General features: G+C 44.6%; 1 protein-coding gene across 1 annotated transcript in view; it reads right to left on the bottom strand.

Annotated features, from left to right (window-relative positions):
- The window catches only part of slc25a11 (solute carrier family 25 member 11), a 29,278-nt gene extending 11,038 nt beyond the window's left edge, over positions 1-18,240 (bottom strand). Inside the window, exons 1-5 of the mRNA XM_084194657.1 lie at positions 18,052-18,240; positions 13,684-13,836; positions 10,573-10,779; positions 10,346-10,436; positions 1,186-1,276 (exon numbers count right to left, since the gene is read on the bottom strand). Of these exons, the coding sequence (XP_084050783.1) occupies positions 1,186-1,276; positions 10,346-10,436; positions 10,573-10,779; positions 13,684-13,836; positions 18,052-18,119 (610 nt within the window). The 5' untranslated portion in view covers positions 18,120-18,240. The remainder of the gene's footprint in view (positions 1-1,185; positions 1,277-10,345; positions 10,437-10,572; positions 10,780-13,683; positions 13,837-18,051) is intronic.
- Positions 18,241-19,559: the final 1,319 nt, after the last annotated feature.

Below are 19,559 nucleotides of genomic sequence, written 5' to 3'. Positions count from 1 at the left end.
TGTCTCGATAAGAGCCTGTTTGCTCTGAGAGTAGGAGGGGTAGAGGTCAGGGGGTAGAGGTTACCTGTCTCGATAAGAGCCTGTTTGCTCTGAGAGTAGGAGGGGTAGAGGTCAGGGGGTAGAGGTTAGAGGTCTCGATAAGAGCCTGTTTGCTCTGAGAGTAGGAGGGGTAGAGGTCAGGGGGTAGAGGTTACCTGTCTCGATAAGAGCCTGTTTGCTCTGAGAGTAGGAGGGGTAGAGGTCAGGGGGTAGAGGTTACCTGTCTCGATAAGAGCCTGTTTGCTCTGAGAGTAGGAGGGGTAGAGGTCAGGGGGTCAGAGGTTACCTGTCTCGATAAGAGCCTGTTTGCTCTGAGAGTAGGAGGGGTAGAGGTCAGAGGTCAGAGGTTACCTGTCTCGATAAGAGCCTGTTTGCTCTGAGAGTAGGAGGGGTAGAGGTCAGGGGTTAGAGGTTACCTGTCTCGATAAGAGCCTGTTTGCTCTGAGAGTAGGAGGGGTAGAGGTCAGGGGGTAGAGGTTAGAGGTCTCGATAAGAGCCTGTTTGCTCTGAGAGTAGGAGGGGTAGAGGTCAGGGGTCAGAGGTTACCTGTCTCGATAAGAGCCTGTTTGCTCTGAGAGTAGGAGGGGTAGAGGTCAGGGGGTCAGAGGTTACCTGTCTCGATAAGAGCCTGTTTGCTCTGAGAGTAGGAGGGGTAGAGGTCAGGGGGTAGAGGTTACCTGTCTCGATAAGAGCCTGTTTGCTCTGAGAGTAGGAGGGGTAGAGGTCAGGGGGTAGAGGTTAGAGGTCTCGATAAGAGCCTGTTTGCTCTGAGAGTAGGAGGGGTAGAGGTCAGGGGGTAGAGGTTACCTGTCTCGATAAGAGCCTGTTTGCTCTGAGAGTAGGAGGGGTAGAGGTCAGGGGGTAGAGGTTACCTGTCTCGATAAGAGCCTGTTTGCTCTGAGAGTAGGAGGGGTAGAGGTCAGGGGGTAGAGGTCAGAGGTTACCTGTCTCGATAAGAGCCTGTTTGCTCTGAGAGTAGGAGGGGTAGAGGTCAGGGGGTAGAGGTCAGAGGTTACCTGTCTCGATAAGAGCCTGTTTGCTCTGAGAGTAGGAGGGGTAGGGGTCAGAGGTTACCTGTCTCGATAAGAGCCTGTTTGCTCTGAGAGTAGGAGGGGTAGAGGTCAGGGGGTAGAGGTCAGAGGTTACCTGTCTCGATAAGAGCCTGTTTGCTCTGAGAGTAGGAGGCCAGCTGGGCAGCGTTGACCACTACAGCACGGGCCATCGTGGGAATACACCCCTGGAGAAATACACACACACACACATTATATACACACACACACACACATTATATACACACACACATTATATACACACACACACACATTATATACACACACACACACACATTATATACACACACACACACACACACATTATATACACACACACACTGTTATTGATTTTGTAGTGATATAGTAGTAGTGGTATAGTAGCAGTGGTATAGTAGTAGTGGTATAGTAGCAGTGGTATAGTAGTAGTGGTATAGTAGTAGTGGTATAGTAGTAGTAGTGGTATAGTAGTAGTGGTATAGTAGTAGTGGTATAGTAGCAGTGGTATAGTAGTAGTGGTATAGTAGCAGTGGTATAGTAGTAGTAGTAGTATAGTAGTAGTAGTATAGTAGTAGTGGTATAGTAGTAGTGGTATAGTAGTAGTGGTATAGTAGTAGTAGTAGTATAGTAGTAGTGGTATAGTAGTAGTGGTATAGTAGTAGTGGTGGTATAGTAGTAGTGGTATAGTAGTAGTAGTGGTATAGTAGTAGTGGTATAGTAGTAGTGGTATAGTAGTAGTAGTGGTATAGTAGTAGTGGTATAGTAGTAGTATAGTAGTAGTGGTATAGTAGCAGTGGTATAGTAGTAGTGGTATAGTAGTAGTAGTAGTAGTGGTATAGTAGTAGTGGTATAGTAGTAGTAGTATAGTAGTAGTAGTAGTGGTATAGTAGTAGTGGTATAGTAGTAGTAGTAGTGGTATAGTAGTAGTGGTATAGTAGTAGTGGTATAGTAGTAGTGGTATAGTAGTAGTAGTATAGTAGTAGTAGTGGTATAGTAGTAGTATAGTAGTAGTGGTATAGTAGTAGTAGTATAGTAGTAGTGGTATAGTAGTAGTGGTATAGTAGTAGTAGTATAGTAGTAGTGGTATAGTAGTAGTAGTATAGTAGTAGTAGTATAGTAGTAGTAGTGGTATAGTAGTAGTGGTATAGTAGTAGTGGTATAGTAGTAGTGGTAGTAGTGGTATAGTAGTAGTAGTGGTATAATAGTAGTGGTATAATAGTAGTGGTATAGTAGTAGTGGTATAATAGTAGTGGTATAGTAGTAGTGGTATAGTAGTAGTAGTGGTATAGTAGTAGTGGTATAGTAGTAGTAGTGGTATAATAGTAGTGGTATAGTAGTAGTAGTGGTATAATAGCAGTGGTATAATAGTAGTGGTATAGTAGTAGTGGTATAGTAGTAGCAGTGGTATAATAGTAGTGGTATAGTAGTAGTGGTATAGTAGCAGTGGTATAGTAGTAGTGGTATAGTAGTAGTGGTATAGTAGCAGTGGTATAGTAGCAGTGGTATAGTAGTAGTGGTATAGTAGTAGTGGTATAGTAGTAGTATAGTAGTAGTAGTGGTATAGTAGTAGTGGTATAGTAGTAGTGGTATAGTAGTGGTATAGTAGTGGTATAGTAGTGGTATAGTAGCAGTGGTATAGTAGCAGTGGTATAGTAGTAGTGGTATAGTAGTAGTGGTATAGTAGCAGTGGTATAGTAGTAGTAGTAGTATAGTAGTAGTGGTATAGTAGTAGTGGTATAGTAGTAGTGGTATAGTAGTAGTAGTAGTATAGTAGTAGTGGTATAGTAGTAGTGGTATAGTAGTAGTATAGTAGTGGTATAGTAGTAGTGGTATAGTAGTAGTATAGTAGTAGTGGTATAGTAGTAGTGGTATAGTAGTAGTGGTATAGTAGTAGTAGTGGTATAGTAGTAGTGGTATAGTAGTAGTGGTATAGTAGTAGTGGTATAGTAGTAGTAGTAGTGGTATAGTAGTAGTGGTATAGTAGTAGTGGTATAGTAGTAGTAGTGGTATAGTAGTAGTGGTATAGTAGTAGTAGTATAGTAGTAGTGGTATAGTAGTAGTGGTATAGTAGTAGTGGTATAGTAGTAGTGGTATAGTAGTAGTAGTATAGCAGTAGTGGTATAGTAGTAGTAGTGGTATAGTAGTAGTAGTGGTATAGTAGTAGTGGTATAGTAGTAGTAGTAGTGGTATAGTAGTAGTGGTATAGTAGCAGTGGTATAGTAGCAGTGGTATAGTAGCAGTGGTATAGTAGTAGTGGTATAGTAGCAGTGGTATAGTAGCAGTGGTATAGTAGCAGTGGTATAGTAGCAGTGGTATAGTAGTAGTGGTATAGTAGCAGTGGTATAGTAGCAGTGGTATAGTAGTAGTGGTATAGTAGCAGTGGTATAGTAGTAGTAGTATAGTAGTAGTAGTATAGTAGTAGTGGTATAGTAGTAGTGGTATAGTAGTAGTGGTATAGTAGCAGTGGTATAGTAGTAGTGGTATAGTAGCAGTGGTATAGTAGTGGTATAGTAGTAGTATAGTAGTAGTAGTAGTATAGTAGTAGTAGTATAGTAGTAGTAGTAGTATAGTAGTAGTGGTATAGTAGTAGTGGTATAGTAGTAGTGGTATAGTAGTAGTAGTGGTATAGTAGTAGTAGTGGTATAGTAGTAGTGGTATAGTAGTAGTGGTATAGTAGTAGTGGTATAGTAGTAGTGGTATAGTAGTAGTGGTATAGTAGTAGTGGTATAGTAGCAGTGGTATAGTAGCAGTGGTATAGTAGCAGTGGTATAGTAGCAGTGGTATAGTAGCAGTGGTATAGTAGTAGTAGTATAGTAGTAGTGGTATAGTAGCAGTGGTATAGTAGTAGTGGTATAGTAGTAGTGGTATAGTAGTAGTGGTATAGTAGTGGTATAGTAGTAGTATAGTAGTAGTGGTATAGTAGTAGTATAGTAGTAGTGGTATAGTAGTAGTTGTATAGTAGTAGTGGTATAGTAGTAGTGGTATAGTAGCAGTGGTACTTGCTATCACGTGACTTCCGTCTCGCTTCCGCATTGTCTCCGTACTGCTGTGCTGTTTGTTGCTACTTGGCTACCTGCCAAACTATTCACGTTTTACTTTTAATAAACGTTTAATCAATCTCTGTGTTCAACAAATTTACCAACTTTTTAGTTTTGTCCTCACTCATCTTTTTTCGTTAAACTTTTTCACCCCGGACGTTTATCCCGAGACAGAAGAGTCATTTTCCTGTGCGTTTTAGCTGCCAACTTTACGTTATTTTCCTTTTTTCCATCGCAACTTTTTTCCCTTATTCAACTTTTTCACTCCGGACGCTTTATCTGGACATGGTTCATCAACATCTTCAACAGCCGAAGCTAAGTAGTAACATTAACATGATGTCTTCTAATTGCAGTCGCTGTACTCATAATATACAGGAGAATTCTCGCCTTACGGCGAGAATAGCTGTGCTACAAGCCCAGCTTCAGACGCAATCGTTAGGCAAGGGTAATATCAGTGTAGGAAAGGAAGAAACAGCGTCTGTGCCACCAGTAAGTACAGACAGTAACGTTAGTATAAATCCCCCCGCACAGTCCCCGCAGCCGGACAACTTTCTCATGGCTTCTGGAGGGAAATACTGTTGGAATGCTCAACCGGTGTCGCTCATTCAGCCGACAGAAACCTTCAACCGGTTTTCCCCATTATGTAGCGAGTCGGAGTCTGAGTCTGAGTCTTCTCTAGTCTCTACTCCTCCCGTTACGGGGTCTGAGACTCCGAAGGCTCCCACCATTAGCTCTGACAAATTGAAAACCCTAGTCATTGGCGACTCCATTACCCGCAGTATTAGACTTAAAACGAATCACCCAGCGATCATACACTGTTTACCAGGGGGCAGGGCTACCGACGTTAAGGCTAATCTAAAGATGGTGCTGGCTAAAGCTAAAACTGGCGAGTGTAGAGAGTATAGAGATATTGTTATCCACGTCGGCACCAACGATGTTAGGATGAAACAGTCAGAGGTCACCAAGTGCAACATAGCTTCAGCGTGTAAATCAGCTAGAAAGATGTGTCGGCATCGAGTAATTGTCTCTGGCCCCCTCCCAGTTAGGGGAAGTGACGAGCTCTACAGCAGAGTCTCAGCACTTAATCGCTGGTTGAAAACTGTTTTCTGCCCCTCCCAAAAGATAACATTTGTGGATAATTGGCCCTCTTTCTGGGACTCACCCACAAACAGGACCAAGCCTGACCTGCTGAGGAGTGACGGACTCCATCCTAGCTGGAGGGGTGCTCTCCTCTTATCTACCAACATAGATAGGGCTCTAACTCCTCTAGCCCCACAGTGAAATAGGGTGCAGGCCAGGCAGCAGGCTGTTAGCCAACCTGCCAGCTTAGTGGAGTCTGCCAATAGCACAGTCAGTGTAGTCAGCTCAGCCATACCCATTGAGACTGTGTCTGTGCCTCGATCTAGGTTGGGCAAAACTAAACATGGCGGTGTTCACCCTAGCAATCTTATTAGGATAAAGACCTCCTCCATTCCTGCCATTATTGAAAGAGATTGTGATACCACACATCTCAAAATAGGGTTACTTAATGTTAGATCCCTCACTTCAAAGGCAGTCATAGTCAATGAACTAATCACTGATCATAATCTTGATGTGATTGGCCTGACTGAAACATGGCTTAAGCCTGATGAATTTGCTGTGTTAAATGAGGCCTCACCTCCTGGTTACACTAGTGACCATATTCCCCGTGCATCCCGCAAAGGCGGAGGTGTTGCTAACATTTACGATAGCAAATTTCAATTTACAAAAAAGTAAATTGCGTTTTCATCTTTTGAGCTTCTAGTCATGAAATCTATGCAGCCTACTCAATCACTTTTTATAGCTACTGTTTACAGGCCTCCTGGGCCATATACAGCGTTCCTCTCTGAGTTTCCTGAATTCCTATCAGACCTTGTAGTCATAGCAGATCATATTCTAATTTTTGGTGATTTTAATATTCACATGGAGAAGTCCACAGACCCACTCCAAAAGTCTTTCGGAGCCATTATCGACTCAGTGGGTTTTGTCCAACATGTCTCTGGACCTACTCACTGCCACAGTCATACTCTGGACCTAGTTTTGTCCCATGGAATAAATGTTGTAGATCTTAATGTTTTTCCACAAAATCCTGGACTATCGGACCACCATTTTATTACGTTTGCAATCGCAACAAATAATCTGCTCAGACCCCAACCAAGGAGCATCAAAAGTCGTGCTATAAATTCTCAGACAACACAAAAATTCATTGATGCCCTTCCAGACTCCTTCTGCCTACCCAAGGACGTCAGAGGACAAAAATCAGTTAACCACTTAACTGAGGAACTCAATTTAACCTTGCGCAATACCCTAGATGCAGTTGCACCCCTAAAAACGAAAAACATTTGTCATAAGAAACTAGCTCCCTGGTATACAGAAAATACCCGAGCTTTGAAGCAAGCTTCCAGGAAATTGGAACGGAAATGGCGCCACACCAAACTGGAAGTCTTCCGACTAGCTTGGAAAGACAGTACCGTGCAGTACCGAAGAGCCCTCACTGCTGCTCGATCATCCTACTTTTCCAACTTAATCGAGGAAAATAAGAACAATCCTAAATTTCTTTTTGATACTGTTGCAAAGCTAACTAAAAAGCAGCATTCCCCAAGAGAGGATGGCTTTCACTTCAGCAGTGATAAATTCATGAACTTCTTTGAGGAAAAGATCATGACCATTAGAAAGCAAATTACGGACTCCTCTTTGAATCTGCGTATTCCTCCAGGGCTTAGCTGTCCTGGATCTGCACAGCTCTGCGAGGGCCTGGGATCGGGAGAGACACTTAAGTGTTTTAGTACTATATCTCTTGACACAATGATGAAAATAATCATGGCCTCTAAACCTTCAAGCTGCATACTGGATCCTATTCCTACTAAACTGCTGAAGGAGCTGCTTCCTGTGCTTGGCCCTCCTATGTTGAACATAATAAACAGCTCTCTATCCACCGGATGTGTACCAAACTCACTAAAAGTGGCAGTGATAAAGCCTCTCTTGAAAAAGCCAAACCTTGACCCGGAAAATATAAAAAACTATCGGCCTATATCGAATCTTCCATTCCTCTCAAAAATTTTAGAAAAAGCTGTTGCGCAGCAACTCACTGCCTTTCTGAAGACAAACAATGTATACGAAATGCTTCAGTCTGGTTTTAGACCCCATCATAGCACTGAGACTGCACTTGTGAAGGTGGTAAATGACCTTTTAATGGCGTCAGACCGAGGCTCTGCATCTGTCCTCGTGCTACTAGACCTTAGTGCTGCCTTTGACACCATCGATCACCACATTCTTTTGGAGAGACTGGAAACCCAAATTGGTCTACACGGACAAGTTCTGGCCTGGTTTAGATCCTACCTGTCGGAAAGATATCAGTTTGTCTCTGTGAATGGTCTGTCCTCCGACAAATCAACTGTACATTTCGGTGTTCCTCAAGGTTCCGTTTTAGGACCACTATTGTTTTCACTATATATTTTACCTCTTGGGGATGTTATTCGAAAACATAATGTTAACTTTCACTGCTATGCGGATGACACACAGCTGTACATTTCAATGAAGCATGGTGAAGCCCCAAAATTGCCCTCGCTAGAAGCCTGTGTTTCAGACATAAGGAAGTGGATGGCTGAAAACTTTTTACTTTTAAACTTGGACAAAACAGAGATGCTTGTTCTAGGTCCCAAGAAACAAAGAGATCTTCTGTTAAATCTGACAATTAATCTTGATGGTTGTAAAGTCGTCTCAAATAAAACTGTGAAGGACCTAGGCGTTACTCTTGACCCTGATCTCTCTTTTGACGAACATATCAAGACTGTTTCAAGGACAGCTTTTTTCCATCTACGTAACATTGCAAAAATCAGAAATTTTCTGTCCAAAAATGATGCAGAAAAATTAATCCATGCATTTGTTACTTCTAGGTTAGACTACTGCAATGCTCTATTTTCCGGCTACCCGGATAAAGCACTAAATAAACTTCAGTTAGTGCTAAATACGGCTGCTAGAATCCTGACTAGAACCAAGAAATTTGATCATATTACTCCAGTGCTAGCTTCCCTACACTGGCTTCCTGTTAAGGCAAGGGCTGATTTCAAGGTTTTACTGTTAACCTATAAAGCGTTACATGGGCTTGCTCCTACCTATCTTTCCGAGTTGGTCCTGCCGTACATACCAATACGTACGCTACGGTCACAAGACGCAGGCCTCCTAATTGTCCCTAGAATTTCTAAGCAAACAGCGGGAGGCAGGGCTTTCTCCTATAGATCTCCATTTTTATGGAACAGTCTGCCTACCCATGTGAGAGACGCAGACTCGGTCTCAACCTTTAAGTCTTTACTGAAGACTTATCTCTTCAGTAGGTCATATGATTGAGTGTAGTCTGGCCCAGGAGTGTGAAGGTGAACGGAAAGGCTGGAGCAACGAACAGCCCTTGCTGTCTCTGCCAGGCCGGTTCCCCTCTCCACTGGGGTTCTCTGCCTCTAACCCTGTTGCAGGGGCTGAGTCACTGGCTTGCTGGTGCTCTTTCATGCCGTCCCTGGGAGGGGTGCGTCACTTGAGTGGGTTGAGTTACTGACGTGATCTTCCTGTCTGGGTTGGCGCCCCCCCTTGGTTTGTGCTGTGGTGGAGACCTCTGTGGGCTATACTCGGCCTTGTCTCAGGATTGTAAGTTGGTGGTTGGGGATATCCCTCTAGTGGTGCGGGGGCTGTGCTTTGGCGGAGTGGGTGGGGTTATATCCTTCCTGTTTGGCCCTGTCCGGGGGTTTCTTCGGATGGGGCCACAGTGTCTCCGGACCGCTCCTGTCTCAGCCTCCAGTATTTATGCTGCAGTAGTTTATGTGTCGGGGGGCTGGGGTTAGTTGGTTATACCTGGAGTACTTCTCCTGTCTTATCCAGTGTCCTGTGTGAATTTAAGTATGCTCTCTCTAATTCTCTCGTTCTCTCTTTCTCTCTGAGAACCTGAGCCCTAGGACCATACGTCAGGACTACCGGGCATGATGACACCTTGCTGTCCCCAGTCCGCCTGGCCTTGCTGCTATTCCAGTTTCAACTGTTCTGCCTGCGGCTACGAAACCCCTACCTGTCCCAGACCTGCTATTTTCAACTCTTAATGATCGGCTATGAAAAGCCAACTGAGAGACCTGAGCCCTAGGACCATACGTCGGGACTACCGGCCGTGGTGACTCCTTGCTGTCCCCAGTCCGCCTGGCCTTGCTGCTATTCCAGTTTCAACTGTTCTGCCTGCGGTTATGGAACCCCTACCTGTCCCAGACCTGCTGTTTTCAACTCTTAATGATCGGCTATGAAAAGCCAACTGAGATTTATTCCTGATTATTATTTGACCATGCTTGTCACTTATGAACATTTTTGAACATCTTGGCATGGTTCTGTTATAATCTCCACCCGGCACAGCCAGAAGAGGACTGGCCACCCCTCATAGCCTGGTTCCTCTCTAGGTTTCTTCCTAGGTTTTGCCTTTCTAGGGAGTTTTTCCTAGCCACCGTGCTTCTACACCTGCATTACTAGCTGTTTGGGGTTTTAGGCTGGGTTTCTGTACAGCACTTCGAGATATTAGCTGATGTAAGAAGGGCTATATAAAATAAAATTGATTGATTGATTGATTGATAGTAGCAGTGGTATAGTAGTAGTGGTATAGTAGCAGTGGTATAGTAGTAGTGGTATAGTAGTAGTGGTATAGTAGTAGTGGTATAGTAGCAGTGGTATAGTAGCAGTGGTATAGTAGCAGTGGTATAGTAGTAGTGGTATAGTAGTAGTGGTATAGTAGTAGTGGTATAGTAGCAGTGGTATAGTAGCAGTGGTATAGTAGCAGTGGTATAGTAGTGGTATAGTAGTAGTATAGTAGTAGTGGTATAGTAGTAGTATAGTAGCAGTGGTATAGTAGCAGTGGTATAGTAGTAGTAGTATAGTAGTAGTGGTATAGTAGTAGTATAGTAGTAGTAGTGGTATAGTAGCAGTGGTATAGTAGTAGTAGTATAGTAGTGGTATAGTAGTGGTATAGTAGTGGTATAGTAGCAGTGGTAGTATAGTATAGTAGTAGTGTAGTATATTGAATAGTAGTAGTATAGTAGTAGTGGTATAGTAGTAGTGGTATAGTAGTGGTATAGTAGTGGTATAGTAGCAGTGGTAGTATAGTATAGTAGTAGTGTAGTATATTGAATAGTAGTAGTATAGTAGTAGTATATATAGTAGTATAGTATAGTAGCTTACCCTCCATAGTGTGGTAACACCCTCTTCTTTAGTGATTCTGGCCAGAGCGTTGAACACATTAGAATACCCTCTCTTCTGGTCTGCAGGGAGACTGGAGGGGGAGAGTGAGAGATAGAGAGTGAGGGAAATTACACAATCAGACATAATTTAACTCCACTGTTACCACTGTTCATCCTCTGTCTCACACCCTCCCTCCCACCCTCCCTCCCTCCCTCCCTCCCTCTCACCGTCCGTCTGCAGTCATCCTGATCAAGGCGACTTCAGCAGGTGTTCCTACGAAGGCTCCAGTGGCTCCGGCCGTCATACCAATCAGAGCCTTCATGAGGAAGTTGGGCGGGGTCCCGTCCGGTCCCGTCATCTTCTCAAACAACACCGTGTAGATCCCTAACCTAGTGGTGGTGTAGGTGGCCTGACGGAGAAGGCCTGCTGACAGACTGGAAACAACAACATGATGTAGATCCCTAACCTAGTGGTGGTGTAGGTGGCCTGACGGAGAAGGCCTGCTGACAGACTGGAAACAACAACATGATGTAGATACAGGGGCTTGCCAAAGTATTCACCCCTCTTGGCATATTTCCTATTTTGTTGCCTTACAACCTGGAATTAAAATGGATTTTTTGGGGGTTTGTATTATTTGATTTAAACAACATGCCTACCACTTTGAAGATGCAAAATATGTTTTTTTATTGTGAAACAAACAAGAAATAAGAAAAACTTGAGCGTGCATAACTATTCACCCCCCCAAAGTCAATACTTTGTAGAGCCACCTTTTGCAGCAATTACAGCTGCAAGTCTCTTGGGGTATGTCTCTATAAGCTTGGCACATCCAGCCACTGGGATTTTTGCCCATTCTTCAAGGCAAAACTACTCCAGCGCCTTCAAGTTGGATGGGTTCCGCTGGTGTACAGCAATCTTTAAGTCATACCACAGATTCTCAATTGGATTGAGGTCTGGGCTTTGACTAGGCCATTCCAAGACATTTAAATGTTTTCCCTTAAACCACTCGAGTGCTGCTTTAGCATTATGCTTAGGGTCATTGTCCTGCTGGAAGGTGAACCTCCGTCCCAGTCTCAAATCTCTGGAAGACTGAAACAGGTTTCCCTCTAGAATGTCCCTGTATTTAGCGCCATCCATCATTCCTTCAATTCTGAACAGTTTCCCAGTCCCTGCCGATGAAAAACATCCCCACAGCATGATGCTGCCACCACCATGCTTCACTGTGGGGATGGTGTTCTCTGGGTGATGAGAGGTGTTGGGTTTGCGCCAGACATAGCGTTTTCCTTGATGGCCAAAAAGCTCAATTTTAGTCTCATCTGACCAGAGTACCTTCTTCCATATGTTTGGGGAGTCTCCCACATGGCTTTTGGCGAACACCAAACGTGTTTGCTTATTTTTTTCTTTAAGCAATGGCTTTTTTCTGCCCACTCTTCCGTAAAGCCCAGCTCTGTGGAGTGTACGGCTTAAAGTGGTCCTATTGACAGATACTCCAATCTCCGCTGTGGAGCTTTGCAGTTCCTTCAGGGTTATCTTTGGTCTCTCTGATTAATGCCCTCCTTGCCTGGTCCGTGACTTTTGATGGGCGGCCCTCTCTTGGCAGGTTTGTTGTGGTGCCATATTCTTTCCATTTTTTAAAAATGGATTTAATGGTGCTCCGTGGGATGTTCAAAGTTTCTGATATTTTTTTATAACCCAACCCTGATCTGTACTTCTCCACAACGTTGTCCCTGACCTGTTTGGAGAGCTCCTTGGTCTTCATGGTGCCGCTTGCTTGGTGGTACCCCTTGCTTAATGGTGTTGCAGACTCTGGGGCCTTTCAGAACAGGTGTATATATACTGAGATCATGTGACAGATCATGTGACACTTCGATTGCACACAGGTGGACTTTATTTTACTAATTATGTGACTTCTGAAGGTAATTGGTTGCACCACTTTTCCGTTATTTAATTTGTAGAATTTTTTTAAACAAGTTATTTTTTTCATTTCACTTCACCAATTTGGACTATTTCGTGTATGTCCATTACATGAAATCCAAATAAAAATAAATGTAAATTACAGGTTGTAATGCAACAAAATAGGAAAAACTTTTGAATACTTTTGCAAGGCACTGTAGCTAACCTAGTGATGATGTAGGTAACCTGGTGACAGACTGGAAACAACATGATGTAGATGCCTCCCAGGGCTTCATTCTTCAGTATAGAGGCCAGAGTGTGGAAGGACGTCTATTGTAACGTTGTTTTAGTATAGTAGTATCATAGTAATAGTAGAGTAATAGTAGAGTAGTATTATCATAGTATTATAGTAATGGTATATAGTATTAGTAGTATAGTAACATTGGATGATAGGGCTATCTTCTGTATACCACCCCTACCTTGTCACAACACAACTGATTGGCTCAAATGCATTAAGAAGGAAAGAAATTCCACAAATTAACTTTTAAGAAAGCACACCTGTTAATTGAAGTGCATTCCAGGTGACTACCTCATGAAGCTGGTTGAGAGAATGTCAAGAGCGTGCAAAGCTGTCATCAAGGCAAAGGGTGGCTATTTGAAGAATCTCAAATATGAAATATTTGGATTTGTTTAACACTTTTTGGGTTACTACATGATTCCATATGTGTTATTTCATAGTTTTGATGTCTTCACTATTATTCTACAATGTACAAAATTGTAAAAAATAAAGAAAAACTCTTGAATGAGTAGGTGTGTCCAAACTTTTGACTGGTAGTATGTATATATCTCTTTTTAATTATTTTCCCCTAACCCTACCACCCCTCCCCTATTTGGAGTAAACTAACGGACAACACCCAAAAAAAATATGGGGGATTGGAAATTATGCAGAAAATTACATTGATGGAAGCTACAATCTGCAGTATTAAAGCTGATCTACCCCCTAAAAAGAAAAGGGGAAATGGTATAGTAATAGTATAGTAGTATTCATAGCATAGTACTAGTATATTAGTATGAGTAGTATAGTAACAGTATAGTAGTATAGTAATAGTATAGTAGTATGCATAGCATAGTACTAGTATATTAGTATGAGTAGTATAGTAATAGTATAGTAATAGTAGCATAGTCATAGTATAGTCATATTATTATTAGTAGCAGTCATTGTATAGTATTAGTATTAGTAGTATAGTAACAGTATAGTAATAGTATTAGTAGTATAGTATTAGTAGTATAGTAACAGTATAGTAATAGTAGTATTAGTAGCATGGTGATAATATTAAATTATATTATAGTAATTGCATAGTAGTAGTAATAATAGTATAGTAATATTAGTAGTACAGTAATGGTATAGTAGTATATTAGTATAGTAGTAGTATAGTAGTAGTACTAACCCAGTATAGATGCCTCCTAGTCCTTCATTCTTCAGTATTGAGGCCAGAGCGTGGAAGCTGGTCTTGTATTCCCGGGCCTTTCCTCCCTGTCCACTCAGCTGCATCCTGTTCTTCACTAGATCTAGAGGCTGGACGAATACTGTCGCTCCCATCCTGGAGAGGGGGGAGGGTCACAGAGAGAGAGGGTCACAGACAGACAGAGAGAGACAGAGACAGAGACAGAGAGAGACAGAGACAGAGAGAGAGAGAGAGGTACGCAGGGCGAGAGGGCGAGAGAGAGAGCGAGAGAGGGCCCACAGAGAGAGCGAGAGAGGGCCCACAGAGAGAGCGAGAGAGGGCCCACAGAGAGAGCGAGAGAGGGCCCACAGAGAGAGGGCCCACAGAGAGAGCGAGAGAGGGCCCACAGAGAGAGCGAGAGAGGGCCCACAGAGAGAGGGCCCACAGAGAGAGGGCCCACAGAGAGAGCGAGAGAGGGCCCACAGAGAGAGGGCCCACAGAGAGAGCGAGATAAAATATTGCCTCTTGTTTGGAATCAAAGGCTATGAGAGATGGGGTGGGACTTCAGAAGGATGATAATGTTGGTGGTACCAAGTTTGGGGACAGCTCTAGTCTAAATTTAGTGGTGAAAAATGATGCCAGGGAACCAGTGTGTTTTAGGGGGGATGGACAGTGCATGATGGGAGGAGACCGTGTTACTGTCCATGCAGAAGGGCTATAGTGGGCTGGAGAGGTCAGATGACTGGTCGGTCACGGGATGTGGTCAGATTTTGGACAAGCTGACTGGTCGGTCACGGGATGTGGTCAGATTTTGGGCAAGCTGACTGGTCGGTCACGGGATGTGGTCAGATTTTGGGCAAGCTGACTGGTCGGTCACGGGATGTGGTCAGATTTTGGACAAGCTGACTGGTCGGTCACGGGATGTGGTCAGATTTTGGGCAAGCTGACTGGTCGGTCACGGGATGTGGTCAGATTTTGGACAAGCTGACTGGTCGGTCACGGGATGTGGTCAGATTTTGGGCAAGCTGACTGGTCGGTCACGGGATGTGGTCAGATTTTGGGCAAGCTGACTGGTCGGTCACGGGATGTGGTCAGATTTTGGGCAAGCTGACTGGTCGGTCACGGGATGTGGTCAGATTTTGGACAAGCTGACTGGTCGGTCACGGGATGTGGTCAGATTTTGGGCAAGCTGACTGGTCGGTCACGGGATGTGGTCAGATTTTGGGCAAGCTGACTGGTCGGTCACGGGATGGGGTCAGATTTTGGACAAGCTGACTGGTCGGTCACGGGATGTGGTCAGATTTTGGGCAAGCTGACTGGTCGGTCACGGGATGTGGTCAGATTTTGGGCAAGCTGACTGGTCGGTCACGGGATGGGGTCAGATTTTGGGCAAGCTGACTGGTCGGTCACGGGATGTGGTCAGAGTAAGCCTACGCAGTAACCCAGGGCCCCAGACCGGTTTTTGACATTCTGAAGCATCACTTTAGCGACACAATCAACTCCGACATGCCCCTAGCTGATGTTTATTCTGCGCTGCCAATGGAAGGGGAGACTCCATTTGACTACTGGATCAGACTGAACAGGGCCAGAGGAGGTGGCAGAACTAGGAGCTAGACAATCCGTCACGTGTTCTGACTGTCATGTTCATCAAGCACTGTCCGAACCCAGAGCTGTCATTGATATTAATGTGAAAACCATTGCATTAGTGGACGGCGGCGGAGGTCCATGGCAGGCTGGAGGAGTACCAGAGGAAGTGCAAGGCTCCACGTCCCTTGCGGCTGCCCCCACTGGTCACCACACTGACGCAGGAAGTAAGTAGGCCAGCGTCGGCTGTTGCAAACCGCCCAGACTCCTTGCAGCAGCCCACAAATGGCTCATCCGAGCCATTGGATGGTGTGATTGGCATGCTTGAACGGGTCTTGGAGCAAACATACGACACGCAATACGTAGCACGCAGACAGAGAAACATACGACACGCAATACGTAGCACGCAGACAGAGAAACATAGAACAAGCAACACGTAACACGCAGACAGATCAACATAGGACAAGCAACGCATAGCACGCAGACAGAGAAACATAGAACAAGCAACACGTAGCACGCAGACAGAGAAACATAGGACAAGCAACACGTAGCACGCAGACAGAGAAACATAGGACAAGCAACACGTAGCACACAGACAGAGAAACATAGGACAAGCAACACGTAGCACACAGACAGAGAAACATAGAACAAGCAACACGTAGCACGCAGACAGAGAAACATAGGACAAGCAACACGTAGCACGCAGACAGAGAAACATAGGACAAGCAACACGTAGCACGCAGACAGAGAAACATTGGACAAGCAACACGTAGCACGCAGACAGAGAAACATACGACAAGCAACACGTAGCACGCAGACAGAGAAACATAGGACAAGCAACACATAGCACACAGACAAACATAGGACAAGCAACACGTAGCACGCAGACAGAGAAACATACGACAAGCAACACGTAGCACGCAGACAGAGAAACATATGACAAGCAACACGTAGCACGCAGACATAGAAACATAGGACAAGCAACACGTAGCACGCAGACAGAGAAACATAGGACAAGCAACACGTAGCACGCAGACAGAGAAACATTGGACAAGCAACACGTAGCATGCAGACAGAGAAACATATGACAAGCAACACGTAGCACGCAGAAAAATCAACATAGGACAAGCAACACGTAGCATGCAGACAGAGAAACATATGACAAGCAACACGTAGCACGCAGACAGAGAAACATAGGACAAGAAACACGTAGCACGCAGACAGAGAAACATAGGACAAGCAACACGTAGCACGCAGACAGAGAAACATTGGACAAGCAACACGTAGCATGCAGACAGAGAAACATATGACAAGCAACACGTAGCACGCAGACAGAGAAACATAGGACACGCAACACGTAGCACGCTGACAGATCAACATAGGACAAGCAACACGTAGCACGCTGACAGATCAACATACGACAAGCAACACGTAGCACGCAGACAGAGAAACATAGGACACGCAACACGCAGACAGATCAACATAGGACAAGCAACACGTAGCACGCAGACAGAGAAACATTGGACAAGCAACACGTAGCATGCAGACAGAGAAACATATGACAAGCAACACGTAGCACGCAGACAGAGAAACATAGGACAAGCAACACGTAGCACGCAGACAGAGAAACATAGGACAAGCAACACGTAGCACGCAGACAGAGAAACATTGGACAAGCAACACGTAGCATGCAGACAGAGAAACATATGACAAGCAACACGTAGCACGCAGACAGATCAACATAGGACAAGCAACACGTAGCATGCAGACAGCAATAGCACAAAAAGCAACAAAACACAAAAAAAAACAAGTGTTTCCACACTTCACAAACTACAGACAACATGGAAAGCGGCAATACACAGCTCGGGATTATGTCGGTGGTCATAGCGCCTGATCCTAATCAGAGCCATTGAACCACAGGGCTTTGGGCCTGGTTAACTGTCAGTGGTCATAGCGCCTGATCCTAATCAGAGCCATTGAACCACAGGGCTTTGGGCCTGGTTAACAGTCAGTGGTCATAGCGCCTGAGCCTAATCAGAGCCATTGAACCACAGGGCTTTGGGCCTGGTTAACAGTCAGTGGTCATAGCGCCTGATCCTAATCAGAGCCATTGAACCACAGGGCTTTGGGCCTGGTTAACTGTCAGTGGTCATAGCGCCTGAGCCTAATCAGAGCCATTGAACCACAGGGCTTTGGGCCTGGTTAACTGTCAGTGGTCATAGCGCCTGAGCCTAATCAGAGCCATTGAACCACAGGGCTTTGGGCCTGGTTAACTGTCAGTGGTCATAGCGCCTGAGCCTAATCAGAGCCATTGAACCACAGGGCTTTGGGCCTGGTTAACTGTCAGTGGTCATAGCGCCTGAGCCTAATCAGAGCCATTGAACCACAGGGCTTTGGGCCTGGTTAACTGTCAGTGGTCATAGCGCCTGAGCCTAATCAGAGCCATTGAACCACAGGGCTTTGGGCCTGGTTAACTGTCAGTGAGCGAGTGGGTCAGTGCGTGTTTACAGACCAAATGTCAATGCGTGTGTGAGAAGGTTGACGCCATTATGGGGGATAGATAGAGCAAGCTAACTTCGACCAGGCAATGTGTACCGTCAACCCACACTTTATGATAAATTAATTACTAAACACACATGCTGCTCTCGGTTTCTAACTCCCTCTTATCGCTCCCTCTCTCATTCTAATTTAGTATACTGTGCACCTGGCCGGTAACCGAGCACCGCTGTCAGCGGAGCTGCTGTGTGAGTGTGACCGCTGAGAGCGGCCTGTAGTCCGGGTACCTACCCTGCCAGTCCCCCGAAGAGGAACTTAATGGCCTTGGGAGAGGTCTTCGGTTTAGAAGCTTCCGCCATTTTCTCTCTGGCTCTTTTCAAACCGGACGACAGGCCCTCGGTAACGGCCCTGATTCTGGCCTCGCGTAGCTGCAGCTTCTGGTCGGTGCTTTACCTCTAGCGATGGAGCAAGGTGACACACGGGGGCGCGCACGCAAGGACAAAGGCGAAGTAGATGGACCAATGGGGAGGGGCGAGGAGGATGGCAGGGAACGAGCACGCTGGGGTTTTAAGAAAGCTTCGTAGTTGGAAAATAAACCTTCGATTTATTTAGAAAGTACTCACATATATTAGATCTGTCGACACAAATGTTTTTTCTTCTTCCAGCTGTTTCAAGAATGGATGATCAAATAGTACACTACAAGACAGGGTCACAGGGGACAGTTGTGTATCTTTGCACCATTATAAGATCTTTGATAAAGACCTCCACTATAGAAATGATGGCCCAATGGCAGCCCGTTTCAGCCCATTACTCCTCATCCGTCAAACCAATCAGTGGATAGGAAAGGCGGGCTTTGGCGCTGTCACGGCGCAAAACGTAAACAGGAAAAAACACTCAGGCGGACAAGAGAAATGACTTGGGACTCTACTGTTATTGGTTTATGTTGTTAGAGGGCGGGTTCACGTACTATTGGAAACTCGGAACTTCCGAGTTAAACTAAACGTAAGTTATTTGCGTAGAGCTATCTATTGATTGAAGTGGGAAACTCAGGATCATCTTTCTACAATGAGTTAGCAAGTCGGACGGGAAGATGGCGGAAGCTGGTGTTCTGTTTGAAGCAGATTGCGTATCGAGTGGAGATGAGGGTGGGAAGGATTGGTTTCTAATGTTTATACAAGGAAATAAGAGAAGTAAAGTGGTATTGGAATCTAGTAAATCCAAGCTAAATGCTGATTATTTTTGGTCGGAGTGAGGGTTTTGAATCGATGTTGTTACCTGGGAGATCCGTTTGAAGTCTCTATGAAAATCGTGGATGCGTTGGATGAGGTAGCATCGGTGAGAGTAACGAGAAGTGGGTTTATGATGGTTTTCTGTGTATCTGTGGAACATAAGGAGCCTGCTCTGCGCCTCAAGAAGATACCTGATTGGAATGTCTGCTAAATGACGTAAATGTAAATGAATGTGTCATGTGTGGATCTTTTTTTGGGGGGGGGGGGTAGATCAGCTTAATATTGCAGATAGATTGTATCTTCTATCAATGTAATTGTCTGCATCACTTCCAATCCCCCATGTTTTTTATATATATATATACTCCCCTTTATTACTTTTCAACCCCGCCATCCTTTCCCTACTTGGGGTAAATTAGTGAACAACAACGCCCAGGCCTCTACTTCCAGCTTATACTTACTATCTACATTTTATGGACACAGTCAATTTTACAATAATTCTATTTTATTTGTTTTTGCTCCTGAACTACTTCTACTCTCAACCTCTCCGATCATTTTCATGATGTCCTTCCG

Source organism: Coregonus lavaretus, assembly GCF_964263955.1.
Source record: "Coregonus lavaretus genome assembly, contig: HAP1_SCAFFOLD_3029, whole genome shotgun sequence".
Lineage (NCBI taxonomy): Eukaryota > Metazoa > Chordata > Actinopteri > Salmoniformes > Salmonidae > Coregonus > Coregonus lavaretus.
This window is presented reverse-complemented; position numbering and strand designations above follow the sequence as displayed.